Here is a 17194-nt window from a genome sequence, read left to right as displayed (position 1 = left end):
AGTTGTATTATTATAGAATAAATTCATTAACAAGATATTGTCTATAAAGACAAATATCTATTGAGAAAAAAATAGATATTTCTCCTTTATTTTAAAAAGTGTCGGAAGGAGATTATCAAGATTGGAAATAACAATTTGACATAACAGAATACTTTCTGAATGTTATTTTGAAAGGAAACTTTTGTTTGTATTTTTATGATGACATTTGTCTCCAGGGAAAAAATTAGAAACACTTTTCTGAACATATAATACACTGAAGAGTCTTTTCTAGTTACATGTATTTTATGATGACTTGTAAATCCTATTTTATGTCTGCTCTGTAAGAGCTAAAGGGAGAAAAACCCTGGAGACAGAGCTATGACATGTTTTCAAGTTCATTAAAAATGAACTCTCCATCTAGAATCGGCCCATTGTTTCTTTTTTCGTCTTGCCTCAGGAAAGAACATGGTAAAATAAAACCACTGCCTTCCTGCAATCCCCATTAACTTTACTGGGTAAATGAATTATTATCTCCTTTTTCAGAGTATAAAGAGACTTTCTTTATTCTTCATCAATAGTATTGAAAATTGCTAATGTTCATTTTTTTCTTGTAATGGAAAATTTAAAGTACTGACTTTCTTAAAAGCATGTTTTTCTGAATTTTAAACTCTATCAAGTAGCAACAATGCCTTGAATTTGGTCCCTACCCTCATTATGGTATGGTGAAAATAAAATAAGAATAGAGATAGAAAAGAAAAACGAGGAAAAGAAAAGGACTTTACAAAAAAAATTGGCATTACTTTGTCTTTAGAATCTTATGAAGATTAAGGGGGATGTTGATGGGTATGAATGAAATAGAATCAATTTAAAGAACATTCATTAGACCCTACAGTACACCTGGAACTGTGGTAGGCACAGAGAAGAAAGAAAGAGGGGGAAGAGAGAGAGAGAGAGAGAGAGAGAAGGAGGGGAGAGAAAGCGGGAGAGAGAGAGAAAGAAAAGAAAGTAAGAAAGAAAAGCAAAGAAAGAAAGGGAAAGAGAAAGAAAGAAAGGGAAAGGGAAAGAAAGAAAGGGAAAGAGAAAGAAAGAAAGGGAAAGAGAAAGGGAAGGAAAGAAAGGGAAAGAGAAAGAAAGGCAGAGGGAAAGAAAGAAAAAGAAAGAAAGGGAAAGGGAAAGAAAGAAAGGGAAAGGGAAAGAAAGAAAGGGAAAGAGAAAGGAAGGAAGGGAAAGAGAAAGGAAGGAAGGGAAAGAGAAAGGAAGGAAGGAAGAAGAAAGAAAGAGAGAGAAAGAAAGAGAAAGAAAGAGAAAGAAAGAAAGAAATTGCTGTCTTAAAGTGGCTTATGTCTGGTTATAAAAATAAGATAAACATGAAACCACCAGCTAGCAATGCTAGCCTTTGTAGCACCTACTCTAAGCCAACCATCATGTTGAGTATTAGGAAACATGGATAAATAAGCAATAACAGCTCATGTTTAATGAATAAGCACTATGTGCTAGTCCTCTGCTAACCACTTTTCATGGATTATCTCATTTAATCTTCACAACAATCCTATCAGTAGATACTATTATCCTATGGGTAAACTGAGAATTAGGAAGGTTAAATAACTTGCCCAAGGTCAAATAACTAGAAGGCATTGTGGTGGAGATGAGATTTGAACCAAAGTGATTTAACTTCAGAACCAATGGATTTAATCACTATATTGCTTCCCAAAATTCTTGACTTTCAGGAATTCACAGTCTTTTTGGGGAAGAGGGAACCCTGTAGATACATAATTATAAGAGAATACATTGAGAGCATTCTGAGAGCTGTTAACATCCTTGCTGGATAATGAGAGAGCCCACCAGGTCTGCAAGTCAGAGAAGCTTCACAAAGATGGTCACATTTGAGCAGGGTCTTGAAGGATGAGCAGGATTTATTAGAACTGGGGGGCAGAGCATCCTAAGTGTAATAAAGTAAAATCATTAAGGACTGGGGTTATTAAGGGAAAACATTTGGGAAGGGAAGGGTTTTACGCCAAACTTACCGGAAGTATGTAAGATTTAAATTGAAGTGCAAGAGATGTTCGGAGGTGGGCACATTCCAATTGAACACAGTATTCCCTTTACTTGGAATGCTGCTCCTGCCCCTTTTCTGCCTATCCAATTTTATTCATCCTCCAAGACTAGATTCCTGTCAATTCCTTTGTAAAGCTTCCCAAGCTATCTATGTGGCCAGTGGGCAAATTATTTAACCTCTGAGTATGAGGAACTTCATCCTAACATCTGTCTCAAAGGATAGTCATAAAGATTAGGAATAAATGTATCTGTCAGTTTCTTGGCATATAGTAGGTGCTCAATATTTAAATATGCAAAAAAGCCAGGATTGGCTTGGTATTTAGAAGGAGGCTGAGCTCTAGGGTGCTTTGAACTGAAGGGCCCTTCTGTAAGAGCTTCTGAACCTCCTCACTGATGTTTCCCTTAAATCATACCTACGTGTCTAGTATTCTTGAAGCTAAAAAAGGTCTTTTTGCTTTATATATTAAATTTCATGTACCTTGTACATAATGTTTGTTGTCTTTCTCTCCCACTCATCCTTAAGCTCCTTAAAGGGCAGAAGACCTTGTAGTTTTGTTCTGTACACTGTTTTATACTGAGCAAAATGCCAGACAAATAGTGTGCAACTAATATATAGTTGTTCGATGAATGAATGATGGGTGCTTTAAAAACATTTGTTGTATGAATGAATGATGTTCTTTCTGGCCTTCGCTGTTCACAGTCTTTAGCTTTAAGTTCCTAGGATACAAATAGAAAATAGACTAAGGCAGAGAATTTGTTTGCTTTCTATTCTTTTCAAAACAAAAGTGCAAAAGTATTAAGGTTTCTTAAGTGTGATGACATGAACATACAGTGACATCTGGTGGTTGCCTGTTAGACAATGTTTGTTGAAGAAATACGGAATACGAAGTCTGTAAGAAACTAAGACTCCTAGACATAACAAGACAAGAACGATGAATTAAAGTAGTAAAAAATAAAGAGAAAACATATTTTAAATCTCTACCCTAGAAAAGTTTTAAAAAATGCCGGTTGTGCGTTTTCAATCCACTGGACTTTTAAAAGAAAAGGTAGATTCTTGAAGATTGAATGGTTTTTACGAAAATTGCAACACAGTGAGTTGGTGGCAGGAAGAACAAATTGATTCATACGCCTCTGAAGAAAGATCCTGGCTTGAGTTAAGACGCAACTTTATAGAGGAAAATAAGACGACTCAAAAGTTTCCGTATTTTGCAAAGTCTTCCGGGTTAGAGGAAGAACTTATTCACAAGGCAGAACATCTTTAACGGTCTCCCGAAAATTTCTAAGGGAGAGTGAGTGAGTAGCCGCAGAGACAGCAGAATACTCAGTGGATAAGAAATATTTCGCGATCTCACTGCCCCGGAAAGAAGCAACTGTGCGCGATCCACGCGGACTGGACCGATCGCACGCTCGGCCGCAGATTGGTCGAGCCTGCCCGGGCTGCGTTGGGGGGGAAAAAGAGGAAGCGTGCTTTTTCAAACTCGCCGACCCAACGTCGATGGACGCAGGCCACTTCCGGCGTAGCCATGGCTGCTAACGCTACCACTAACCCGTCGCAGCTGCTGCCTCTAGGTAATAGTTGCCCTGTGGGGCGCGCGGGCGGGGAGCTGAAGCTTAGGGTTGGGGCCCCAGGGGCTGCGGGGGAGGCTGCCCGTGTGAGAGCGTTAGGAAAATGTATCGGACCAACTGCTTTCCTTCTCCGCGGCTCGTCTCTGGTTTTAAGTCTTTGCGCCCTCAGGCCGCCCATGTCTCCTCAGCGTGGTAGGATTCCTTGAGGCAGGGACTTGTGACTCCCCAAACCAAACCGCCACTGGAAAAGGTTCACACTTAGTGAATGCGTCGCCAGCCGCCTCCGTTGTGAGCTCACCTCTATAGTCATGGGATTCAGTCCCGTTCCTCAACCTGGCATGTAAGCTCCCCAGATTGCACCCTGTCCTGTAGCTGGCCAGTTACTGCGAGAAGCACCGGGGTCTGGAATGAGCCTTAAAAGAAGAATCTGGGGGCAAGCCCGGTGGCGGTGGCCTAGTGGTTAAGTTCACACGCGGCGCTTTGGCGGCCTGAGCGTCTCCAGGTTGGAATCCCAGGCGTGGACCCACGCACTGCTCATCAAGCCATGCTGTGGCTGTGTGCCACATACAAAATAGAGGAAGATGAGCACAGATGTTAGCTCAGAGCCAATCTTCCTCAGCAAAAGAAGGAGGATTGGCAAGGGATCTTAGCTCAGGGCCAGTCTTCCTCACAAAAAAAAAAAAAAAAGAATCTGGAACTAGCTCTATTTGTCATTCATTCATTCAGCAGTTATTGAGCATCTATGCACCAGACAATGTGGCCCGGCACTAGTCCACAAAATTTGTGTGTGTGTGAGAGAGAGAGAGAGAGGAAGATTAGCCCTGAGCTAACATCGGATGCCAATCCTTCTCTTTTTTTGCTAAGCAAGATTGGCCCTGGGCTGACATCCTTGTGCATCTTCCTCTATTTTATGTGGGACTCTGCCACAGCGTGACTTGACAAGCACTGCATCCTCTGTGCCAGGGATCCAAACCCACGAACACAGCCCCCCCCCGCGCCTCCCGCAGCCAGAAGGGAGCACGCAAACTTAACCATTAGGCCACTGGGTAGGCCCCGCTATTCAACAAATTTAAATCACGGCCATTGCCTGCAAATAGCACACAAACCAATGGAGGAGCTAGGATGCTGGACAAATAAACATCATACCAAATAACGCTAAGCCCGGTAAAGAGATGTTCGAGCTGCTATCAGAGTACAGAGGATAGACTTCTTAGGGTGAGGGAGGTAGTGACAAGAAGGAATCTCTGGTGAAGACAGTTATGCCTGTCTCTTCCTACGATTTTGTAGCTGAAGAGTGATTTAGTTAGTGGATGTGGCCGTGATTGAAAAGTTTTTTCCTTCATTCGACAAACTTTTTGAATGCCCAGCATATGCCAGGCACTGTCCATTGAGGGTAGAATGATCTGCCCTCATGGGGCTAAGAGTCTAGAGGGGTTCATATGTTAATCAAATAATCTAAAATAATATAAAACCACAGCCATGATAAATTGCTACAAAAGGGAAGTGGAGAACAGGGAGAGCTTTTTTGTTAATGTAGAGGTATATAGTATAAGATCTAAAGCTTTTGAATGAATTCTTTTCCTGGTTTGTATTTCACCATATACAAGTAATAAGTTCTGGTAGGCACTCAGATATTTGTGGAAGTAATGCATTGGTAAAATAATCTTGTTCCTCTCCCTCCCTTTTTTTTCTTTTAAAAAATATATCCATAGAACTTGTGGACAAGTGTATAGGATCAAGAATTCACATTGTGATGAAGAGTGATAAGGAAATTGTTGGCACGCTTCTAGGATTTGATGACTTTGTCAGTATCCTTTTAAAAGGTGGTGGTGGTATGGGTTTTTCTTCAGTATTTAAGAACAGAAGAACTATAGACAGTCACTATTTACTGATTATTATAATAAAAATTAATTTGGGACCTGCTGGTGGCATAGTGGTTAAGGTCATGCGCTCTGCTTTGGCAGCCCGGGTTCGAGGCGGATCCCAGGTGCTGCCTGACGCACCGCTTGTCAAGCGATGCTTTGGCGGTGTCACATATAAAGTAGAGGAAGATGGGCACGGATGTTAGCCCAGGGCCAGTCTTCCTCAGCAAAAAGAGGGGAATTGGCAATGGATGTTAGCTCAGGGCTCATCTTCCTCACCCACACCCACAAAAAAATTAATTCTCAGGGATGTTGTGATAGTGTTTTAAAAGTTGTTTGTGCTGGAGGAAGATTAAGTTCCTACCAATCACAAGCATTTTGAATTTGAGTCATTGTGTTAAACGTTATAAGTAAAACTGAACAGAGGTAGAAGCCAGAGTAAATTCAACCTGGTATATTTATTTTCTTAACAGAGAATTTCAGATATGGTACTGGAAGATGTCACTGAGTTGTGAGTAGTGTTAAAAATTAAAGAATGGGGAGGGAGGATCTCTCAGTTTTTAATTTAAGGCAATTTTAGTACTGTTGAGTCAGTAAAATGATATATGCGAAAACATTGCCTGTTGAAATTACCTTAAAATAGAAATTTTATCCACTGACGCTAGTGATTGGATCGGAGGGTTATTACCTCAATGTAATTATTACTAAATTGGTGGGAAATTAGTGGAGACAAAACTTTAAGGTTAAAGATACTTAAAAACAGCCAGGAATCTTAGGGCTCAGGTCACATCAAGGAACTGATAATAAGAACATGTAATGCTTTTGATTAAATTAATTGCTTAAATTATTAAATTAATTGATTAAATTATATTGATTATAATCGACCATTATTTCCGCTTTCAGAATTGAATTGAATACAGATTGGTTTAATGGGTAGGAATCAGTAGTAAGTAATAGTAACAAGAGTGAGGATAGTAAACATTTCTTATTTGATCTCCTTGGCAAGTCAGCTTTTATGAAGATCAGCCTAGTGCATGTGAATCTTAGGCCAGTCAGTCCACTCTGTTGCCTTTGGGGAAGAATGTACATCACCCACTGGATAACCTTTGTCTCTGAAAACTGTTGATATAATTGACTGACCTCACATTCATTTATATATAATAATTAACTTTTTTAGGGATCAAAATGTTGGCTCCTATTATCACTGCTTATCCTGACTCTATTTTATCTATTCATTTAGTGAAATCACACCAGAAGGAAGAAGGATTACTAAATTAGATCAGATTTTGCTAAATGGAAATAATATAACAATGGTAAGACACAGTAAAGCTGTTTTATTTAGCTATTAAACCATTTTTGAGGGGCACGGCTTACAGAACTAACTTGTTTGACTAAATGTTCATGGCCCAGTGGTGCTTCAGATGGGAAAGGGGTGCTCTGGTGGTAACAGGCCCTAAAGCTGAGCTGTTGAAGATGGCATTGGGCCTAAAGATTAGTTTGCGCTTTTTAATATTTTATTTTTTTCATTGTTGAGACACTAAATATTAATTGATGATGTTGGAATTGTAAACAGCAGTGACATGGAGAAAATGGGGATATGAGGGAGGGGCAGAGGGCCAAAAGTGGCTTTGGTGGATGAGAAGCTCTCAGCAGGGGTTTTTAGATGATGTAGTGGTCGTGTTATTAAACTTTTTCCTTCTTTGCAGCTGGTTCCTGGAGGAGAAGGCCCTGAAGTATGAATGGATTTCCTTGACACATGCTAGATTCTGTTTTGTCTCGTAATGACAACAAAATAGACATTTTTTTTTAACCTTTTAATATTTGGATTCTGTGAAACTAAGTTTCCCGTTAAAGGGAAGTGCTTTGAAGATGCATTGTAAATGCCCATTTTTAAGTTAATCATGATTATCTTGGAAAAAGAAGAACAGTTTGTTCTTTGAAGACTAAAATAAAGGTGTTTTTGGTTAACTCTCAATTTATTTATTATACTGCAATATCTAGTGGAACAAAGCCTGTAGTTATTTTGTCACTTGCTTTCCTGTCATTTTATTCCTGTTTGCTTCCTCATTTACTTCACCGTTTGATTCTCAAACAAAAATTGTTCCAAACAAAATGATGAACTTTGATTTTGAACAAGTGCTTTTAAAATACCTGAAATGATTACGTACAAAATTCAATTCAAGCTCTGATGCTTTGATAATTTTATTTATTTATTTATTTTTCCCCCCAGAGCCCCAGTAGATAGTTGTATGTCATAGCTGCTCATCCTTCTAGTTGCTGTATGTGGGACGCGGCCTCAGCATGGCCGGAGAAGCGGTGCATTGGTGCGCGCCCAGGAGCCGAACCTGGGCCGCCAGGAGCGTGCGCACTTAACCGCTAAGCCACGGGGCCGGCCCAAACTCTGATGCTTTGAAATGAGGATTTTTCTGCTGAACTCAAGTTCCATTAACTCTTGTTAAAAACAAACAAGCGGAATACATGGGTAATATATGCACATTGTAGAAATACAGATAATTAAAAAGGAAAATATTCATCACACTTTGCTGTATATCCTCTTAGACTTTCTCAGTACACTTTCAGTATGCATTTTATTTTTACAAAACTGACTCATCCTGAATATACTGTTTTGTAGCCTCCATTTAAGACTTTTTTGAGTTTGAGTGGTAAACATCTTTCCATGTCACATATTTCAGCAACATTAATATGTGCATAGTATTTCATTAAATGGATTTATCATAACTTATTTAGCCTATTCTTAGTATTGGCCACAGTAAGTCCAACTAAATCTTGATACATTTTTATTTTTCTTAGAATAAATTCATAAACGTGTAAGGTCAATTATATTGTCATGTTGCCAACAAAAAATTTGTACCAACCTACACTTTTGCCAGCAGTTTTTCATGGTACCCTTTACATAGTTACCAACATTGGCTATGTTCTATCTTCTCCTCTCTGCCATTGTGATAGGCAAAACCTGGTATGTTTAAAATTTTCTTTATTAATTTTGAACTCATTTGTATTTTGTGAATTACTTTTATGAGGCTTTTGCCATTGAGATCTCTTTTTTGTACTAATTTGTAAGAATTCTAAATAGGTTACTCTTGTACTTTGCAGATAACTTCCCCAGTTTGTTGTTTGCCTTTTAGTGGTACGTTTTTTTGACATAAATAATGTATTTTTATATGGTCATATGTTGGTCTCTTCCTTTATGGTTTTTTGTCTGTGGTACATATGGATTAGAAAGACCTTTGCTCTGATTGTATGTTTTTCTTGGTACTTTATATTTTCTTTATTTCATTTAAATCTTGAATCCATCTTCAATTTTAGTGTTTCCACGTGAAAAAAGGGCCAAACTTTATTTTCCAAAAAACAAGCACTGATTTATGGTATTTTTTGATTTTTGTGGTGTAAATACTCCTACTGTGGCTGGTTTCAAGCTGCTGAGAGTTTAAGAGCTGGCTTGCAAACTTCCCAAAGGTTTTAACAGTTGGTTCTCAGGAGCCAGTAGGAGCCTGTTGCCCCATATCACTGCCTCTGACCCTTGTTGGGTTGGTGGAGGAATGCTTTCCCTCCTGTTTCTTTCCCTTTGGAGGGAGGTAAAATGATGTCATAATACTGCACTTTTTCTACCCTTTTACTCGTTATCCTATGGGAGCTGGGTGGTCATGCTCAGCTCTTACTTTTTTCCTGCTAGGAGTTAGTAGCCTGCAGGGAGCACATGTTCTTAATTCCAACATGCTATGAGTTTTAGAGGAGCCTGACCTCACTTAGGGAGGCATACAGTTATCTAGTCTGTGGCTAGGTGGATGAGTTTACTCTGGGGATCAGTAATAGGAAGCTCACTTGCCTACAGATAAACTGTCTCAATCTGGTCTTTAGCAGTAATAAAAATGATGCTATGATTCCCATCTGCTTACACTTTTGTCTTATATCACAATTCATTTAGAATGGGTACTATTCTAAATAAAGGTTTCTTAACCTTGGCACTATTGACATTTTTGTCTGGATAATTCTTAGTTTTGTGGGCTCTCCTGTGCACTGTAGAATGTTTAGCAGCATCCCTGGCCTCTAACCACTAGATGCCGGAAGCGTCACCATCTATTGCCAAATGTTCCCTGAGGGCAAAACAATCTGCGCCCCCCCCCCCCGCCCCGTGGTTGAGAACCAGTGTTCTAAATAATAGGGGTGCTATTTATTGGACTTTCTAAAATCTCCTAATATTTGGTATGTGGGCGAGGAGCACTGGATCTGGACAATGAGTAAAAATCGGGGAGAAAATGCTGTGATTGAGGATTCCGGCAGGGTAAAATGGGTAGTTTTAAGCTGAAATGATGTATTAGGTACTAACCATGGAGGATGTTCACTTTGGCAGATTGCTGGTGAGTGGCTGTTCTTATAGAGGTGTTTCATTTCTGTAGAAGCAGGGCTGTATGTGCTGGGCCCTGAAGTGAAGGTGAGACCTCAGCAAAAATGAGAGCAGAAAAGGCAAAAGCTATGCTGGTATTGGTGACTTGGTCAGTTTTTCTCAAACTTTGGTTTGAAAACTGGTATCAGAATCACTTGGAGAGCTACTAAAGAACGCAGAGGCCCAGGCTCATTGAAGTAGGATAGGACCTTGGGCCTTCATATTTTTATCAAGTTCCCAAGTTCCCCAGGTAATTCCGTTCCTTACCAAAGCCTGAGAGCCACTGCCTTAGAGTGTAGGCTGCTGCAGGTGTAGCTTTTTAAAGTAGGTGTGCTGTAGAGCACTAGTGGAGTTCTAGTTTAAATTGTTAGTGCCAGGCCTTGGCAGGGAATGATGCATCTCCTGCCCTGAATCCAGACTTCAGTGTGGACCAAGGAGGGACCCATTGTGGGGCAACCTTGGATTCACTTGGCTTGTCCATAGGCTTGAGAGTCACTTCCCATCAATGTAGTCTCAATTTTCTTCTTGAGGCTTGATTTGTTGATTACACAAATTGTAATCATGTCTTTAGATTTCAGGGTCCAAAATTGCACCTTCACCCATAGAGATATGTTAGATTTTTGTCAGTAAAGAAAAAAATGTGGGCCCTTATTGTAAAGAGAATATGCCATCTTCTAGCATTGAAGGTGAGGAAAATCGCGGTGAAATTATTGTAAACCAAAGGAGGAAAGGCCTGTGCTTGGGGCATTTTATTTTTCAAATCTTATTTTCTAACAATTTCACGTTTACTGAAGAAGAGTTGCAAGAATATCAGAAAGAGCTCTTACATCCCCTCACTCAGACCCCACTCAAGTTTTTTGCTTCAGCAGTGTCCACAGCAAAAGGATCCAGTCCTGGGTCATGTGCTATACTCAGTTGTCGTATGTCTCTAGTCTCCAATCTGAAACAGTTCTTCAGTCTTCCGTTGACTGTCATGACCCCAACATTTCTGAAGATTGCAGATTAGCCCTTGTAGAATGTCCCTCAATTTGGGTTTGTTTGGTGTTTCCCCATGAGTAGGCTGGAGTATGCATTTCTGGCAGGTGTATCACAAGAGTAAAGCTATTCCTCCCAATGTGTCTCATCAGGTGGCACATAATATTGACTAGTTCCATTTCTGATGGTGTCAACTTTAAGTTTTGATGGATGATGTTCAGTAGCAGTTTCTGTTCAGCAGTCTGCTGGTGTGATTCTTCAGTTGAAACAAACGTAGAAAGCAGAAATTTTGCCTAGGAAGGAGATTGCCCAGGGTTAAGCCACTTTATAAGCAACGAAAGCAGAAACTGTGCAACAGGACTGGACTAATATTCCTGTTCCTGAGTGAGTGAGGTCATGTCACTGGACAGAGCACACCTTAATGCAGCACCAAGGTGCCCCAAACTCAAAGTCATTTCCAAGGGTACATAGAAATTACGAGGTTTAAAATATGTTGGATGAGAAAGAAAGGCTGTCTCAAATAAGACCTGGTGACTGGGTCTGCCACCTGTGCAAATTTCTCAACACTGCAAGAAGACAGTGTTATTGCGTATGCCAATTGCTGAGAAAGAGGGGAGACTGTTATCACACATGGAATTTCCCCCAGATAGGGCAACATAGTGCCATAATTAGCCTCTTAAGGTAACTAACCAGCTGAATTAAGTAAGCGATCCAGTGGAAATTCTCAGGTCACAGATTCCGAACAATTGGCAGAGACTGACTGGCATCCTGGCAAGGCCTAAACCTTCACTTAGCTACTTCTGAGTCTCTGCTATGGTCTTGGGCACTGCTGAGTTTTAGCTTATAAGGATATAATTTTACCTAAGAGAACCACTTTAGGGGCTGGTGGATGCACAACTTCGTGAATATACTAAAAACCACTGAACTGTACATTTTATTTTTTATTTGGTGAGGAAGATTTGCTCTGCGCTAACATCTGTTGCCAGTCTTCCTCTTTTTTTGCTTGAGGAAGATTAGCCCTGAGCTAACATCTGTGGCTTCCTTCCTGTATGTGGGTCACCACTCATCAGCCATGCTGTGGTGGACCTGGGTAGGTCCGTGCCTGGGATCCTAACCCAGGAACCTGGGCCCCTGAAGTGGAGCGTGCCCGACTTAACCACTATGCCACGGGGCCAGCCCCTGAACTGTACATTTTAAAAGGGTGGATTTTATGGTACATGAATTATATCTCAACTTTTAAAAAAGTGAGACCTATTTGAATCATATCTAATGTAACTTCTGAGGCTTTAAAAGAAACACTGACTTCTCTATAAGTGACAATCCGAGCTGCGGCTGCTGAAAGGACCCTACCTTCACCCAAGCATCAAAGTCCCCTGTGGTTAAGATTGAACAGAAGAATCTGGGGAAGATTGTTTTTGACCTGGATTTTGGTCTTCTAACTCACAAAGACAAGGTCTTTAGTTTCGGATTTTAATTGTAGTGGACTTAAAGATTTTTGAATTTTGATTTGCAAGGAGATTTAATTTTTGAACCTTAGTTTCTCCCTGTAAATTTGATAATAGGAGGGGATGATATTTAAATTTGGGCAGCTCTAAGTTGTTGGCATTTTATTATTGGGTTATAGTGCTCTGATACAGGGTAGACCATGTGGCTGGGAATACTTTGGGTTGGGAAATGAAGTAAATTTTCAGACTTGGAAGTATGGAAGCCTTGAAGTTGCCTTAATTAATGTGTTATTCTAACCCATTGCAGAGCCTTTTGGGGCAAAATCTAAGTTGCTTCCAGTGATCCCAAGAAAATAAGCAAAGGAACAGTGGTTGGTATTTGAGATGACTTAAAGATGATTTCATGATAGACTGCTCTGGTTCTCCATGGCTTTAATGGTTATGCCCAGTGGGTGAAAAGAACAAAAAGATGAGGAATGTAAGAGAGGAATGCTTCTTTTCCACTTCTGGTGTTTTTTTCCTACATGGAGAAAGATTAATTTGTATAATGCACCTGCTTTCTCTCTGTCATTTTGTTCCCTTTGCCCCAGGAGACATGGAGTGACTTATCTGATTAAATGTGGGGAGAGGGAAATGGGGCATGCTTGCCTCAACTCCTTTTTCTTCCTGGGGTTCAGTTGCCTTCAAGTAGCATATGTTCTGTTCTGCTCTTTGCTATAAGTTTTATAGGGCTCTATGTGAAGACATGAAATAGTCTGGGTGGTCCAGCAGTGCGTGTGGTTTGGTGGGTAAATCTGAATAATTTAGGAGTTCCATACTAAGAAGTTAACTACAGTCCACAGATATACTACATCATCCACCTAGCATCTGTCAGTAATAAAAATATTTTGACCCCTGTCTGTTTACCATTTTGCCTTTTTTCTCAATTGGTTCAGAACTCAGTTGTGGAAGAGGGGTGCTAATTGTTGGTCCCTTCAAAGATTCTAATTAGCCCTGAAGTCTCTGCTGTACTAATATAACAACCTACAGGCAGTCTTCCTGACTGCCTCCTATCTCATCCCGTCACCTCTGTCCTCCACAGCCATTAGAACACTGGAGTGATTTATCTAAAATCCAGAGTATGGTTGACTTTGGCTTTCAAACCCTTTAGTAACTTACCCTCTATACAACAGAAGCCCAATTCCTGAGGAATACCTCTTAACCTTGTCAATCACATCTAGGTCTTGCCTTGGTAACACAGAATTTTTAACACAGACTTCCCTCCCCTTGGATTTTTGGCTTTACCCATGTTGGATCCCTGTGGGAATACTCTTGTCTCTAAACTTCTTTTCGCTTGGTTTACTTCTATTCAAACTTTAAGAGTAGGTTCTAGGGCCAGCCCTGTGGCTTAGCGGTTAAGTGCATGCGCTCCGCTACTGGCGGCCCAGGTTCGGATCCCGGTTGCGCACCGATGCACCACTTCTCCGGCCATGCTGAGGCCTCGTCCCACATACAGCAACTAGAAGGATGTGCGACTATGACATACAACTATCTACTGGGGCTTTGGGGAAAAAAAAGGAGGAGGATTGGCAATAGATGTTAGCTCAGAGCCGGTCTTCCTCAGCGAAAAGAAGATTAGCGTGGATGTTAGCTCAGGGCTGATCTTCCTCACAAAAAAAGAAAAAAAAAAGTAGGTTCTACCACTTCTCAATACTTATGCATGACAGATCATGGAGACCTCAAAGTGCTTTTCCGTAACACTGTCTGGAATAGGTGCCCCCTTCTAAAGAAAACAGCCCCAAACAGTTCATGCCGTGCAAAGTTCTGGTTTCAAGGGAAACAAATCCTGTTACCCTATTGGACCAGAAACTAGAATCTGTGCCATCACCACCACCACCAGCACCACCATCATCTGAATATCTTTTATTTTTTAATTCTATAAACTGATGTTAGGGATATTCAAGGATCTTGTTCTTGAGTTTTTGTGAACCATATATTTTTTTAAATTTTTATCAATGAATTAATGATTTAATCGATACAAATGTAGAAATGAACAAAGAAAAAGAGACCCAAATACAGACCAGTGGTGAAGATTGGTGGCATAGGAGTCATGGATGATGAAAACACATGTCTGAAACTCGGAGGTCCAACGTGGAGCATAGTTAGTCTATTCGCTTTGTTGAAATTTTGTACAGAGAGATGTTAGAACTATAGGAAGATCATGTTCTTGTATTGATTTTGTAAACATTAATTGAATAATGATAGAACCATTAAACAAATATATAAAGAACAGAGTGAAGCATTGCTCAACTGTAACACCTGTGGTGAGGCAAAATATGTTATTGATAAGCACTGAAAACAGTGATGCCCACTAAGAAATAAATGAGTCAAGATCTCACCTCTTCAACTAAGGTTATAGAGATTCTGATAAGGAAGAGTCAATTTTATTGTTTTGTGTCAAGCTCAAGACTGAATTTTTCCTTTTGTTAAGATAAAAATAATATATAATAGGAAAAAATAATACATACCTAGCTATTGAGTCAATGAAATGTAGAAAGCAAGGATTAATGGTGATTAGGTGATTATCTGAATATCTTGAATTTGGCTGGCATAGTCTATCGACCCTTAGTGCAGTGATGAAATTGGGCTCTGGCTGTTAACAGGGAAGATCAGAGGCAGAAACCCTGGGGAGCTCCAGCATGGTCCTTGTGCTCTGTGAGTCCCGCTCGTTGACATCTCTAAGTGGTGGAGGTGGCACTTGATCTCAGGTCAGCCTGATGCCCAAATCATGCTCTGTCTACTCCGGTCATGAGGAGTGTGAGGTCAGTGGGCATGAGGCTGGAGCAGAGAATGGCCGGGAAACATTTAATCTACTTTATCCAAGGTTGACCCTGATTGAATCTTCGGTGGTCAAACATTTTACTCTTGAATTTAATAAGAAAAACTGTGCATTACATCAGCTGGCCCCCAGAGGGCACTGTGGAACAGGCAACTAGTTGCTAAAGCGAAGGCTTTTTAATTTTCCCACGGATCCTGCATTCGAACTCAGGTTTCTGGTCTTCCACTCTGCTTGCTGTTGGATCACACCACAAGGGCAGGTAACGGGCTGAATCTATACTGTTTTACACTTATTTTTGAAAAAGAGGAATCTATTTTTCATTCATATTTTCTACATTAGCTGCCTTTTTTTGACTGTAAAAAATTGTCTTTAAGTATAATGTTGTGGATAAAAACATGGGCTCTAGAATTAGACTTACTTGGACTCTAATCTCAGTTAATCATTTATTAGTTATGTGAGTCTAGGTGGCTACTCAATGTCTCTGGCCTCAATTCCCTCATTTGTAAATCGGGAAAAATAACCACCTCTCAGGGTTGTAAAAATTAACTAAGATAATATATGTAAAGCATTGGTGTAGTTTCCATCATATAGTAAGTGCTCAATAAATAGCAGTAGTTATTACTACTATTTAAAGAGCCTCCAGATCAACTTATTTTTATGTTTTTTCTCTGACAGCAATTCCATTTCAGCAATTCAAGCTGTCACTTAGTCCATAACATTTCCCCCAAGAATTGAGCCCCTAGTCATCTTTGAATCTTCTGTCACAAAGCACAGTACTTGGGCACAGAGGCTCAAATGAAATTTGTTGCATTAAGTGGTGACAATAGAGTAAGAAGCTTTTTTTTTTAAGATGAGACTGAGAAAGTGGGCTTCATTACTCAGAAAATGGCTTAACTTACAAAGTGGTTAGCTTCAAGATTAGCAGGGGGAGTGAAATAAAGATGCAGGGAAATTTCAAAATATATTGATGGTTGTCATTAATAAAGCAGTCCTTTCTTGAGCACCTGCTTTGTGCCTGTCCTCCAGAAGCTCACTGCCTGGCCAGGAGATGGATCTCCCTAGTTGTGATACAGTGTGATGAATACGTTAGCTTTTCAAGCATGTGGAGAGGAGAGGGATGGTCTCTGCTTGTGGTGGGAGTGGGAAACAAGGAAGGCATCTGTGCTAGTTATTCTTTTCTTTTTCCCGGCCCCCCCCCCCCATCCATTCTCTGCCCATCTCTGCCCTGCTCTGTGTCCTGGGATGCTGAATGCTGCATAAGCATGCCTGTGCTCTGTTGCCCTCTGACGTCTGGTTGGGTTCCTCCAAAGGGAGGCAACAGCAGGAGATCAGAGGGTGGGAGAGAGAGAGGCTAGGGTATTTCTTCCCTGTTTCAGCATCATATCTCTAGCAGTGGCTGTGACTGTCCACAGAGCTCCTCCTTCATGCCTCTAGTTCTCAAAGGGCTCATGTAACAATATTTCCTCCCCTTGTCCCATTCAGTCTTGAGGTAGTAATGACTTCCTACATTTGGTGTTGTCTGGATGCCTCCCAATTCCTCATTCATTTTTTTATATTGCCTGAAACTCTGTAAGTAATTTTTCCGTTTAATAAAATCTCTTCATCTGGACCTTGCTGGGACCCAGATCAATACAGCATCCTAGAAGAGGAGATACTGTAGCCGGGCCTTGGCAGATGAGCAGGCATGTTGTCCAGCAGAGAAGAGAGAAAAAGGCATTCCAGACAAAGGGGACAGGCATGGAGATGGGAGAGATTTGGCATTTGGGGCTGTGATGAGTGATGTTGGGTGGCTGGAATACGGGGTGCATCTGAAAATCATATCTGGCTGAGACAGAACTGAGCCTTGGCAACATCTGGAGTGTGGAGTTAAGGGATTCCCTTCTCTAAAAGATCTGTTTGCACCTTCCAATTTACAAGGAGGATGGGGAGTCTTTTGCAGGTTCAGACCTATTCAGGTTTATCTGGCAGATTCGGAAGCGAAGTGCTGTGGAAGTCAAGTTGAAGGGAAGGATTTCAGAGGTCTTGAGATTTTATCACAAGGAAGAAAGAGTCACAAATATGATGAAGTGGCTTCAAAAAGAAGCATGAG

At 40.5% G+C, this 17194-nt stretch overlaps 1 protein-coding gene and 1 non-coding gene across 3 annotated transcripts; both read left to right on the top strand.

The window, feature by feature from the left end:
* Nucleotides 1–3471: 3471 nt before the first annotated feature.
* On the top strand, nucleotides 3472–7430 carry LSM5 (LSM5 homolog, U6 small nuclear RNA and mRNA degradation associated). 2 transcript variants are annotated; one of them, XM_087429375.1, is made up of 5 exons: nucleotides 3472–3603; nucleotides 5313–5404; nucleotides 5936–5973; nucleotides 6703–6775; nucleotides 7169–7430. In XM_087429375.1, exons 1-5 carry the CDS (start codon nucleotides 3558–3560, stop codon nucleotides 7199–7201), a joined length of 282 nt encoding a protein of 93 aa, XP_087285501.1. In that variant the 5' UTR covers nucleotides 3472–3557; the 3' UTR covers nucleotides 7202–7430. The 2 variants fall into 2 exon arrangements, with proteins under 2 accessions (XP_087285501.1, XP_004418905.1); XM_004418848.3 differs by having other exon boundaries at nucleotides 3473–3603; nucleotides 5313–5408; nucleotides 5946–5973.
* A 6912-nt stretch (nucleotides 7431–14342) lies between these two features.
* On the top strand, nucleotides 14343–14416 carry LOC147918229 (small nucleolar RNA SNORD113/SNORD114 family). Its single transcript, XR_015553581.1, has one exon. It is a non-coding gene; the product is annotated as a small nucleolar RNA SNORD113/SNORD114 family (small nucleolar RNA).
* The last annotated feature ends 2778 nt before the right edge of the window (nucleotides 14417–17194 follow it).

The sequence above is a fragment of the Ceratotherium simum genome, chromosome 1, assembly GCF_057802395.1.
Source record: "Ceratotherium simum simum isolate JZ-2026a chromosome 1, ASM5780239v1, whole genome shotgun sequence".
In the NCBI taxonomy this organism is placed as follows: Eukaryota; Metazoa; Chordata; class Mammalia; order Perissodactyla; family Rhinocerotidae; genus Ceratotherium; species Ceratotherium simum.
This window is presented reverse-complemented; position numbering and strand designations above follow the sequence as displayed.